Below are 13192 nucleotides of genomic sequence, written 5' to 3'. Positions count from 1 at the left end.
ACTACGTGATGACTAAGAGGCTGTGAACGACACTGTACTCGACTGTGTGATTAATGGATGCAGCCAGCGTCTTCACAGATTGGCCTTCACCCTGCACACTGAGCTCATCAACCCCCACACCCTCGTCTTCCTCCATTACGGCGTGCAGCAGCCGGGATGTATTCTAAAAACAAGACGCATACTTTTGCATACAGATGATTCCCTTAAGTAACTTTAACTGTCGTTTGGGTATCGTTTTTACCGAGAGCTGCAGACCGAGGGTATCGATCCAAACGCTTATGCCTTGTATGCTGGCTCAGGGTTTATTTTCAGCTGCCGTTACTGGAAATGAATCCCTTGTGCAATCTGGATTCAGCTGATCCAATTAAACCCTGTGAATAATTGATCTGACTGTGAAACTCAGCCCTGTCACATGGGCGCGATGACATCATCATTTAAGGTTGAAAATGGACTCCTGTGCAGCTGTATTGCCTCGGGTTGTTTGCTACACAATCGCTACACTGTATCTGATTACCTACCGCCCGTGAAGGACAAAAAGTAGAGCATGAGGACATAGGGGGCGGTGACCTCGGCGTTATCATGCTCAGCGAGACTGTACAAAGACAACGGACACACTGATAGCACTCATGAGATAGTCACATGGTGGTCTCTACAACCCTAAAACCTCCAAAGCAAAGAGCAATAAAATAATCTTTTCAACCGCTTGTAACACTTATTTTCAAGCTTCTCTAGGAAAACAATCTGAAATCCACCTTCCTGGTTGTTATTTGGCTCTCTTTCATAATTAAGGGACCGACCAGTGCTGCATTGTGTGGTACAAAGGCAATCCTTCATGTGAACCAGATGGACTCAGCGTGGGTTGGTTATCTCCCTGGCCATGAAATAAGGTGCAAATAGGAGCCATCTTTGACCCTGGCCTTGGAGGAAGCTCAGATTGTAATATCTAATGAAAGCCCTCCAGAGGAGTCGACTCATGCCGCTCGCCACCTTTTCATCCTGATCTACACCACAAATGAGAACAGGAGGCTGTTGAACATCGAACATCTTGTGTGAATTAGAGTCGAAGCCTTGGGCGGGGGACGGGGACGGGAGGGGGGGGGGGGGGGGGGTGCTCTAGATGTCTCCTCGCTTTCTCACGAAGGAAGGAAAGGGTGTGGGCTCCTCTGCCTTCTGCTGACTCTCATTCTGCAAACATTTTGCTGCGTTGCCACTCCAAATCTGCTCATGATGAACTCACTGGTCTGATGAAATCGGCTGTTGTCCACCACGTGGACCAACAGTCATCATGTGTCACTGTGCAATCTCTCGTTTCGTAAGTGGTGTCATGGCTCCCGGCCTGTGGAAAGCCTTTGAACTCATCACTTGAGTGTGATTCAGTGTGTCCACATTCAGCTTTGCCTTACAGGCCTTGTCTCTGCACGAAATGCCCAATCCTTCAGATAAATCCAATAGATCCAACCCCCAATAGATCTGAAACTGAATCGCAAAAAAAGTTAGCGCTAGCCAGACATTGGCCTTAAATAAGTCCTGGGATGATACCATTAATTTATCTAACAACAACAGAAAAATCTGGACCAATTAGTCAACATATATTTTGGTTGTCTTCATGGCAACAACTTGACAAAAGCTGAAAAATTAACAGCTGCTCTCCAAACTGTCTTTTGGCCGCCGTGTCAAGTGCTGGAACATAAAGATAAACTTAATTTGCCCTTTGTGGTATGGCTTGGCATCAGCAAAAAAAAAAAAAAAAACGACATGCCCATACATCTCTTCATGAAATGGGTCCTTGGAGCTTGGTGCTAGAAACGAGGGGATCCTGTAAGTTAATTAGACAAGGGCGGAGATGTCTCGGTCCGTCTTTTCTTTCACCCGCACTGATGCCTGGAAATTTTTCAAAACGGAGAAGGCTTGCAACTAAAGAGACCACCAATGAGTAGAGAGCTGAGCCTTTCAAGGGGAATGAAATCTTTTGAGCAACAACACTGACATACCTCGACCTCCCTGGGAAGGTTATGTGGTGTTGCCATGGCGACACGGGACACCAGAAGTATGTTAAAAAGATAGCCTGAAGGGGTTGGAGGTGGGCGCGTCTAAACTGAAACTATGGCAGTGGAATTCTGTGGGTGAGTGAGGATGCATGTTGAATATTAATATTCTGTTTAAATGAAGTCAGAGTATGCACGCCACCATCTTCTCCTCCACTCTGATGCTGCATACCCATTAACATTTGTAAAAGCCCAATATGCACCATGACACATCCGGCTCTGTGGATAAGGAGGGTATTTTTAGACATGTACTCATTAGTGCTGAGAGATCATTTGTAATGAAGGACAAGGGGGGGAAAGGAGGCCAATATCCTCGTGAAAAGATGGCGTCAATATTCAAACACCAGATGAGTGAATGAGTCTAAAGAGATATTGGAAAGACTAAGGGTGAGATGTTAGGAGCAGGCCAATCAAAGAGTTTAAGGGGAGCGATGCAATAAATTTGTAAGGGACAAGGTCACATGAATTATACAGCACATTATGCATGCTTTAAAAGCTTCCTGTTCCGCTTTTACAATAACAATATGACATATACGGTTGATTATGTGTGCTACAGTCATGCCAAATCAGAGAACTATTTTCCCTCGGTAGAGGTCAGACCTGTTGTTCCTACTACTAATTCATATCTCACTATAAGAATGACAAACTCAGCTACCATTCACAATAACGCATATAATCAGTTAATGGAGTCTTCAAATTGATATATGACAGTATAACCGGGCAGTCATCACGTTTCTTTTTAGGGTCATACGTGTTTGCACTTAATCATAGAATTCGGATTAAATTTGCTACATGAGGTAAACTACTATGGTTTTTGTCCAGGTAGATTGGACAAGAATATGTTGCCACTGTTTGACAGTGAGGACACCAATACAAAAGGATATAGTAGGCGCCCTTGCCCTTGTCATCCAAGAGGCTTATGTTGTTGGGGAACATGATACAACAGTGCCCCCGAGAGGTCGTAGCACAGTCTAGAAAATGTGCAGTACTGTGTCCTGCTGTTTCAGGACTGAATATGTACTATTCGCAATACTGATATGTGTGGAGTGATACTCATTTAAATTGGTGCCATCCACTTTGTCCACTGATAAACACAGCCAACCTGCAGATTCTGTCTGATTTTCTGCAATATTGCAGGAGTTCAAAAAGGGGTTGTGGTCATCATGAAGTGGGCAGATTGATTTGATGCAAGAGCATATAGACTCACTATTTTTTATGCCATTAAATACACAAAAATGATATTATTTTTAATGCAGGAGGAGCTGCATCAATTGTTCTTAGTATACAGTTACGATATTCAATACTAAACTTAAGTATAATCAAAAAGAGAATCAAAATAAGATTTATATCATAAGATTATGCAGTAAGAATTTTAATTCGAAAAATATGATGGTATCCAAAGATCAGACGACAAAACCCTCTCCTGCCTCCAATCCCTACTTAGTTAGCTCTTTTTTTTTTTTTTTTCGTTTTTGCTTCCATAACAAACGGACCTTAATGTTTCAAATCACATTTGACCTGGTTGGCCAAAAGTTGAGGATAAATCCCACATGCCCAGAAAGGTTTAACGGCCCAGAGACACGACACACAGCCTGATATCTGCGAGCGTGCTTGTTTTTAGTGACTCTGGGAGGCCGAGTGGAGCCAAGTTGAACGCGAACGATTTTGAGCAGTATCCAGAAGGGGTGGGCGTGCACATGGCTGGAAAGGCATCGCAGATAAAAGAAACCCCAAAGAGCTCTTGGCAGCTGAATAAAACAGGCCCAAAGGATGTCTGTCATAGCATGGTGTCCAAGCTTTTCTATCTGTCCCTGGCTTTGTTCACAGCCTGGTTTTGCCACCGCTTTCATCTCATTCCCTGGTGCTACCATAGGTGGCTGTGTCATTTCTACTGACAAAAGGAGGAAAACATGAATCCACAAAAATAAATATAAATTGCTGTCAATGCATTTCATCTTTAATTCAATAACATATCTTATGAGTGTGACAGCATCCATGATTCATATGTGTACCCTTGTTAAGAGTGCTTGGATTAGTTGGGATTGGCGTATGTGTGTGTGTGTGTGTGTGTGTTAGTTAGTTAGTTAGTTAGTTAGTTAGTTAGTTAGTTAGTTAGTTAGTTAGTTAGTTAGTTAGTTAGTTTTGCAAAAAAGAGCTTTTAGATGCTTCCGACACACTGTCATCTCCCCTGCTGCTCCCATCTGAACTACTGAACTCCAGATGGAGCAGACTGGCTCACTTATTAAAGATTTACCAGATGAGTCTGGTGTTGTACCCTTGACCTTCCATACAGCGACTGCACAAAGAGAGTGGGTGTTTGAGGCAATGTGAAGGGGCAGGAAGTTGAATAACGACTTTGCTGGGTTTGCCACTTGACAGGACAGCACTGGCAGGCTGTCAGCAGAGAGAATGCAATATCATTTGTAGTAAATTACAGGCCTTGTAAGTCAAGTTCGCACTGACAGATCCCTCGGCCGTCTCAAAGAAGACAATTCTACCGTGAAGACTGCACGCAGACACACTTTCACGCTTTTGAAGGTCATTACAACATCAGTAAAAGTACTTCAAGGTATATAGATTACAATTTAGTAATCTGATTCAAGAACATGGATTTTTCCAATTTGGATCTTATTTCAATGAAGGCCAAGAGTCCACCAAAATGTCAGTCTTGATAGAAATAGTACGTAATTGCAATCACCAGCGAATGATTATTTATTTCATTATTACATTTATGATGGACTATTCTACCTACAATTGGCAAAATAGGGTTAAGCAGTGCATTTCCGTACCATTGTAAATTATATTCAAACATTAATAATTACTCACTATATTAGGACGAACATTTTTTTATCTTTATATAGGCATGGACAAACAAAAATGCAACATGTCTTTAAACATCGAGATGCGTGATACGCGAAGACAGTATAAGTATGTGCTTCTGTGGCGGTTGACCGTCCGCTGTAAAAAGAAATTGCAGCCCACAGCGAGGCATGACATGTGGTCATGCTCCAGTTAGTCACTGAGTTCACCAGAGGTCAAGTGCTCCAAAAAGCAGAACTTGTGGAATAGATGCATGCACAGTCGGACAAGTCATGTGCATCCACAGTTGTCTCAGTTGTGATTTTGATGTGTGCTGGTGGATGAAGAGTAACAGAGCAACCAATCTATTGCTTGCATGCTTTTAAAGCTGCACACACCACTTTCCCATGACCCTCTTGATTTGTGTGTTGCTGAGTGAGTCCATTTTACCTTCCGGCAACATGGTCCAGACTAGATTTAGATCACTGCCTCACTGCTCATGCTGCTCTCAGAGGAAGTGACCTCAATACATCCAATAACCTTGCTCGCACGTGCGCAACAGTCCTGCAAGATTGGAGGAACAGCAGGTTTCTTACCTAAGATGCTGCTGAAATTTAGACTTTTGTGCTAATGTCTGAGAGATGATGCATTGTCATGTAAACAGTCAAATAACATGTAACAAAATTAACATTAGCAGTTCAATATTTTTAGGTACACCACTGCGAATAGAATATAAACTTTTTTGTACTATGTATTTGTAATTCAGTTTGTGAGGATTCATTTTCACCAGCAAAATTTAACAGATGACATAATATGGAGTCCAAACGAATCATAAATCACTGCCTACTACATACAGACTCATTAAAAGTATTTACAGAATAATACTGCTCACTTAAAAACACTGGTTAATTTGCATACTAATCTACTCTTCAGTTTATTGATCTGTGACAGCATCAGAGACATTCCTTAACCAGGTGACTCACATTTGAAACTCATTACCCTACTGGATGCAAATGATCCAACATGTGCTGTAAAGATGATTATACGTCACAGATCCCTGGGTTTTGGTTCTCAGAATGTGAATGAGCCCCTGACGCCCACAAGTTAAGAAAGCCTCAAGTGTGCACCAAAGACAGAGCCACAGCTCCCCCGTTTGGTTGCATTTGGGCAGTGGCAAGAGGGAAGAGCGGGCCCAGTTTCTAGACTCTAGAATAATTTCTTTATTATTTCTTTATTTCTAGAAACATTTTCTAGATTAAATCAACTGCCCATCTTGTATTTACTGCATTTATTCTAGAATCTAGAATGTTCATGAGTTTTTTTTTTTTTTTTTTTTTTTTTTCATAAAAATGGGGATCTCCCTCTTGGCTGAAATAGCAAGAAAATGATTACAATATTCTCATGATAATAGAATCAATAGCAAAAGAATTCAATCACACATTGCAACAGTCATTTAATACACACGTTAGCAACTCATTTGTGTTTTTAATAGAACAGAATCCCCATGATCTATTTTCAACTTGTTGCTCATACTACTTACTCATGATGTACAGTAGTAATCCCTTGCCACCTTGCACGACATCGAAGCAGATGAGCGTAGCGAGCTTTTTAAAGCTGTTTAAAAAGTGTTTAAAGATACAATAAAGTGATTAAAAGTACAATCAAGTGTTTCAAAATAAAATGATAAAAGTCTTGTGCAGATGCCCTCGCGCTGGGCTGCAGGGGTGCGTCAGCCAGTCAGCTCAGCAAGGAGCGGAGCTGTGACACGTTTACATTTTAAAATGTTTAAAAAGGGTTTAAAAATACAACAAAGCGTTTCAAAAAATAATTATAAAAGTCTTGTGCGGATGTCCTCACGCTGGTCCGCGGGTTTGCGTCAACCGGCCAGCACGCAAGAGCAGAGAGAAACATGTTTACACTTGGTTCATAAAAGTCTTGTGTTGTAAAGTATTGTAACAATATATTTACTCATTTATTTTCTTATTTATTTCAATAAATAAGGATGTTTCTGAAAGTCAGTTTTTTTTTTGTATTTGATTTTATTTGTTTATTTCAGCAAGCTAAAGAACAAACTTATTACAGATTCATTAGTTTGACATGACTTGTCAAAAAGGGAAACGGGAGAAAGCAATTTCGCTTATCTTGTCCCGTCCAGATTACAACCAAGGTTTCACTACCAGACACACAATTTAAATTACGACAGAATTTAAAAAGTTTACAGAAGTGTTTAGAAATACAAATAAAACCCATTTAAAAGTACAATAAAGTGTTTAAGAATACAATAAAGGTTCATAAAAGTCTTGTGTGGATATTGTAGCAATAAATCTTCTCTACATCGTGGATTTTCATCTATCGCGGGTGGTCTTGTAGTTATCCATAAAACAATGGAAAAGAAATATTCAGATGGATGGTCACCTTTAAAATTACAAACATTAATTCCAAGAGCATTTTCATGTCAACGTGGTATTTATGTTATTATTTAGACTTGATTTACTTTCTAGCTAATTTTGTGAATCATTTACCCATCCAAATTATGTCAAATGTAGCTGAGATTTCCATAATAGTCATACAGATGCAAATAAAAAGCCTTTATAGGTCTATCCTCCTTCGGTGCAAAAAATAATAATATTCTGCCAAAGCAGTGCTCCCCAAGTTGCTATTTGGTTATAATGGTGGTCCCTCGAACAAAACTAGTTGAAAACCCCTTTTCTAGAAGCAATGGATGAATTAGAAAGTCTTTCTCTCTTTAGCAAGTTCAAGTGCTTTAGCACACTCCTGAAGGTTGGTCTGGAGTTGACTGGCTTCAGGCCGGTCTTCGGGCGTCAAGCAAAGCATTGACTTGATAATTTGTTGCTGCAAAAGTGAATGGAAAAAAAGAGAAGTACATAGATAAATAGACAAATAAACAAACAAAGGAACCTTTTTTTTTTTTTCTTCGCACTCTCAGGAAACCTACTCACTGTATGAACTGTCTACTCAATTTACACTATTGATACTATTTCTATTAATTTTTATTTATGCCAGAAAACAGCACCATGAAAAGCCCCCCAGCTTTTTTGTTGTACCTTCAATTTATCTGTTGTTGTATGACAATAAAATATTATATTGTAATATTAGTGTTAACATTTTATTACTAATATTATAATATCAATTAATATTCTATTCTAATACAACCCCAAATATGCATCATATATTATTTAAATGTTGAAGTGCTGTACCTCTATTGGGAAATTGCATGAAAACCCTGAAGGGAGGTTCTGGTTTTTGACATCACTCCAAAGCTGGTTTACAGGGGAATGAATGAGTGAAAATCATACATCTATGAAGGCACACACGATCAATGCTAAATCTGTTATATGACGCGCCTGTGCGATTTATTACACTGTATTTCAACATATTGTGACCAAGGCAGAGGCTGTTTATTAACACAACTGCAAATATACTGTATCTTTTCTATAAAAAAAAAAGTAAATTTAATGGATATACTATGTCAATACTATGTTAACAAGCACGCAAAAAAAAAAAGAGATGTGCTGGACCAAATTGGACAAATTATATATCTGTGACAACCGGAAGCCTGATTTATTTTTTAAATCATTATATGCTATACAGTGCAGATAAAACTGCTGCTATGGAAATGTTCACTGCTATCTATGTTGATGTGATTGTTAACAAGCTCCTAACTTTTTCTTTCACCCTATTTAATTGTACATCGTCTAAAGCTGTCTCCTCTATTTACAGTTGCCTTAAAAGGTTCCAGTTTAGGATCAATAGCAGCTCAACTCACCTTTTCTCTTTCAGTACGGGTTACCATGTACCAGAGGAGCTCAAAATAAATCAGACCCAGAGCATATATGTCCACTTTTCTGCCGTAAGTAGCTTTGTCTTTCTGTAAGAAATAAAGAATCCAGAATAAAGTACAATTTGCATATGTTAAACACCCTGAAAATTATGATGATATCTTTCATCAAAAATACTGGCTGTTCTAAATGTGTACAGATTTTTTTTTACCTGCTCAGGCGCCATATAACTCACGGTTCCCCTGTTCAAGCTTTTGTCCTCACTGTCAGTATCAACAGTAACGAGGCCAAAATCCCCAATCTTCACTGTTTTATCCAGTCCAAACAGGATGTTGGCAGGCTAAGCATTCAGAAAGACAAATAATACAATGTCAGTAACATGGCACCCAAAATCCATGCGTGAACATGAAGGTTGTTCATCTCTATATGTTCCCTGTGGTTGAGTGGCAACCATTCCAGGTTCTGGCTTTTGCCTAAAGTGGCTGGGATAGGCTCCAGCACATCACAAGCCGTGTTGAAAATGGGTGGGTGGATAAGGTGTAATGGGCTAAAATTATAATAAATTAAGTTGATAAGAAATTTGTAGTCCAGGGGCGTCAAACTCATGATTGTCGCGGGCCGCATCGCAGTCAAAGTTTCCTTCGGAGGGCCATTATGACTGTCAACGCCTTATATTATATACAGTATATGCTACACAACAAATTGATGAATAACTAGTAAAAACTGTTCAAATATTTTAAAAAGATGAATGATAATAAAAATGGCCAGCAATATCATTATGTTTACAATTTGTCATTTTAGTATTAACATAAGTTGATGCACAATTTGTCTTTGCAGGCCAAAGGTTACTTCTTACAATCATTCTGTAACTGTAACAAATAAACTCACCTTCAAATCTCTGTGGATTAATTTTTTGGCATGAAAGTATTCGACTCCTGAGACTATTTGCTGTATAATTTCAAAACTGTGATTCCTTCTTTGCAGAGTTTCCTTATTCTCAAAGTTCATATCGTCAATACAATCTCGGAGGGTTTTGGTGTCACACAGCTCCATCTGAATATAGAGGAACCTTTGAGAGGAATTCGGGATAGGTCTGCAAAAGACAAAAGAAAAAGTAATTCGACGCTTGTGTGTGTTCATATGGTCTGGAGAGCAAAAATGTACAATATTTTCACAAGACTCACTGGTCATAGGAATCTTCCATCCAACACGTATAGTATCTTACAATATTGCTATGTTGAAGCTTTGATAAAGCGTCTATCTCTCGTTTAGAATTCCTGAGCACAGAGAAGACAGATTTGTTCATAAGATAACAGTAGGACAAAGTGTCCATTGACTGTTTTTAGTCAACAAAAACGTCACTTACTCTTCACTGCTAACCTTCTTCACAGCATAGTGCTTTCCATCCAGCTTGTGCTTTGCCTTGTAAACAAATCCAAAGCTTCCTTTGCCTATGGCTTTTCCACACTCAAAATCTTCTTTAAACCTGTTGAATTGAATAGGAACTTGAGTGTACTTATATGTAACCTTGTCAAAAGAGTAGCATTTATCCATATCAAATTGACACACCTCGAAGTGGTTGACGGTGAATTTCGCCCGTCTATCTATTGAAGAATAAAATTGTGGAATGAAGATGAAACAAAATGTTTTAAACATTTGATTTCAATTACATCTGAATTTTTGTTACCTGTTGTGTATTAGCATTTTGAAAATTGGCTGCAATTCTAAGGAGACAAAAAAAAGAAAAATCTGTTTAAATTAAGGTGTCTGGTGCAGGCTATATATACTTTAGATGGTAACTTACTTTCTTCTGGCTTTGCAGCCTGGACTTTGACTCTTGGGTGGAGTTATCTAAACAACATACAACACAGTACTTCAGATAAAACAGATTAGATTGCGTTTTTAAAGAAAACGGTCGGAAACATTATTGTAAGGATCACAGATTTTCCTCAATGCGGTATGCATAATGTTTATTGTATTGGTAACAACTCACCTGATCTTTGGGAGAAGACTCAGCAAACTCTATTAAAATGCTTGAAGTTTTTGCAAGGGATTCACTTTCAAAATGAAAATACAAAAATTATTGAGACTCATACATATAAACTTGTGGTACTCGGTCAATGACTTACCACAAGTTTGGGCTGCTTTCTTTACTACCGGCACATCCAGGAGACTGGACGACCTATTGGGCACAAAGTTACTGAAGTTAGGTTAATAAATGCTTGCTGAAGATACATATGGGTTAAAAAGCACAATGCCTTCAGTCAAACTTGTTTTGTCTGCTGAATATCCTAGAAAACCCCGTTATTCCACTATAGCAGCGATCTTAAAAAACAGCAGAAGCCAAAAAAAACCCAATACCTCATTATCTTCTTCTTCTTCTTCAAGGACAGAAAGGGCCAACCGGGCAGCATTTTGCTTGGCTTCCTTGATAGCCTTTCCTGTACCCACAGGGTAGTCCTTGCCATTGATAACTAATTTGAAGGAAAATCTATGCAGACAGAGAGGCAACATTTGAACTTATTAGTGAAGAAATTGGGATGCTCGCTTTATATTTTATGTGCCTAGATGAAGGCTTGATCTTACTTATGGTTGTGAGCTGGACCAATCCTCTCCACTTCCATGAAATTATGAGTGCGATGTCTTTTCTGACAGTACTCGTTTATAATTCCAATATAATTTTTCTCGACAACGACATCTTCTTCAGTCTTTGAACTCGGTGTCTTGTTGCTGGGAGCCAAAGGCATAGAAATTGATCAAATGAGAAAAGCTACTGCAGTGATTTCAAACACAAATGTGCCATGGACGGTACTCACCCGATTGCTGACATTTCCTCATTGTCTTGATTACAAGAACCAGAGGGGTTTTCACCTTCAGTCTAAAAATAAATACAGTAATTTGAAAGATTGATGGTACTTAACATTTGGTGGTTTTGTGTTGATTCTGCAATTTCCTTGGCAGACAGTCTGGAGCAACAGGCACATGCGCAGACGTTTTACAATGAGCGATTTCTTACCGCTGACGGCTCATATATGGCATGATATGCAAGCTTTGCAGCTTCTTCCTTAGCTTCCTTCTTTGTTATCCCACTGCCAGGTGGATACTCAATCTCCCCAACAAAAAACTTACATCTGAAAACAAAACATGTTATCAACTCTTTATTCATAACTTGACAGCATTATTGAAGCTTACTGAAAGGACTTGTATGATCCAGGACTTGTGGACTCCATAAATCTGACACCCATCTTTATTTTCGGACCATATTCATAGAGCCAGGACACATATTTGTTTTCTTTTTGACTAACTGGCCCAATAGAACCTTGTGATGTAGGCACCTGTTAAAACAAAACATATCTTCCATTGAATTAATTCCTATTCAAAAGCCAGATAATGAATACACAAAATTGTGTGTGCAAATTTGCAATCTTGATTCACCTTCTTCATTAAGATCTGTAAAGCATGTTTAGCAGCGTTCTTTTTGGCCTCCTTTTTATTGTTTCCCATTCCCTCTGGATATGCCTCGTCATTGACAACAACTCGAATGGAAAATCTAGGATTAAAACAACAAACATTTAAAACGAAACCCACTGAAAACCAGAATCCTCAGTACCCACCATCCACTAGATCATTTTTCTGTAATAATAATAATAATAATAATAATAATAATAATAATAATAATAATAATAATAAAACATTTGCCATTGACTCGACTGTAATTATTCTCACGTCTTAATGTGATCCGGACCATCGGTTCTGACATCCTCGTAAATCATCCTCGAATGTGTTTTGTGACAGTACTCGTTCAATTTCGCGACGTAATTTTCGGTTTCCATCATAAATCAGAAAACTGGATCTAAGATCAAATGGAACATTGCACCATAATTAATCACATTATGGGATAATATGCAAATTTGCGTATATAAAAGCAGTTTAGATATATTCACCGTTCCTTTTGAGATGTGGTTGCGGATTCCAAGACTGGTGATTTTGGTTTCGATTTCACTTTCGCGAAAAGAAAACTTCCTGCCTATGCCTGCTGCCTTCACGTACAATCCAAAATTACGGAATCCCCTTTCACACACACGGTAAAAATTTCCAATAAAATTAATGACCCGGATAAATCTGTAGCCTCTATTCGCGATGTGGATAATAATAAGTTAGTTTTTCATAGACTCGCTATGCACATCACCAAGGAGCTGTAAACTGCAGTGAGTCTCACGAGAGTCATAACACACCTTTTTGAACCGCGCAGGTAACTAACCCTCATCTTTACAAAAGAACAGTACAGTCATCCCTCCTACTTCGCGGCTTCAACTATCGCGGCTTCGCTGTATCGCGGGTTTTCAAAAATAAATTAATGATTTTATCGCAGAAATTTCATCATTTCACGAGGTTTCGCGGCCACTTGAGTTTCTTCATTTTCCTTTAATAATGATAGCTTATGTTTAAAAGTCGTTTTCTTGTTTTGAAATGAATAAATTAAAGAGTCAGTACAGTATACTTTATCGTCACATGTGACTTCAGGGCGTTCTCTCTGTTGTATATTTA

At 38.9% G+C, this 13192-nt stretch overlaps 1 protein-coding gene across 3 annotated transcripts; it reads right to left on the bottom strand.

The window, feature by feature from the left end:
* Nucleotides 1-6882: 6882 nt before the first annotated feature.
* On the bottom strand, nt 6883-12881 carry eif2ak2 (eukaryotic translation initiation factor 2-alpha kinase 2). Of its 3 annotated transcripts, none has more exons than XM_085921672.1 (20): nt 12596-12881; nt 12371-12499; nt 12080-12194; nt 11837-11979; nt 11661-11775; nt 11461-11522; nt 11231-11374; nt 11006-11135; nt 10774-10826; nt 10638-10701; nt 10449-10495; nt 10332-10368; nt 10214-10248; nt 10011-10130; nt 9829-9921; nt 9533-9737; nt 8856-8984; nt 8632-8733; nt 8063-8125; nt 6883-7697 (listed from the first exon to the last, which is right to left on the bottom strand). In XM_085921672.1, exons 2-20 carry the CDS (start codon nt 12478-12480, stop codon nt 7572-7574), a joined length of 1893 nt encoding a protein of 630 aa, XP_085777798.1. In that variant the 5' UTR covers nt 12481-12499; nt 12596-12881; the 3' UTR covers nt 6883-7571. The 3 variants fall into 3 exon arrangements, with proteins under 3 accessions (XP_085777798.1, XP_085777797.1, XP_085777796.1); XM_085921671.1 differs by having other exon boundaries at nt 12371-12497; nt 12589-12683; XM_085921670.1 differs by having other exon boundaries at nt 12371-12656.
* Between the last annotated feature and the right edge of the window lie 311 nt (nt 12882-13192).

This window comes from Syngnathus leptorhynchus, chromosome 10, assembly GCF_054491065.1.
Source record: "Syngnathus leptorhynchus isolate UIUO chromosome 10, UIUO_Slep, whole genome shotgun sequence".
NCBI classification, from domain to species: Eukaryota; Metazoa; Chordata; class Actinopteri; order Syngnathiformes; family Syngnathidae; genus Syngnathus; species Syngnathus leptorhynchus.
Note: the sequence above shows the minus strand (reverse complement) of the source record. Positions and strands in the feature narration are given on the sequence as shown.

What these genes read in the sequence shown, in the direction of transcription:
- eif2ak2 (XM_085921672.1), bottom strand. Translation starts at nt 12,480, where the DNA reads ATGATGGAAACCGAAAATTACGTCGCGAAATTGAACGAGTACTGTCAC. An exon ending in GGATCATACAAGTCCTTTCA is followed by an intron (nt 11,776 to 11,836) that starts GTAAGCTTCAAT and finishes TTTTGTTTTCAG; the next exon opens with ATGTAAGTTTTTTGTTGGGG. An exon ending in CCATATATGAGCCGTCAGCG is followed by an intron (nt 11,523 to 11,660) that starts GTAAGAAATCGC and finishes ATTTATTTTTAG; the next exon opens with ACTGAAGGTGAAAACCCCTC.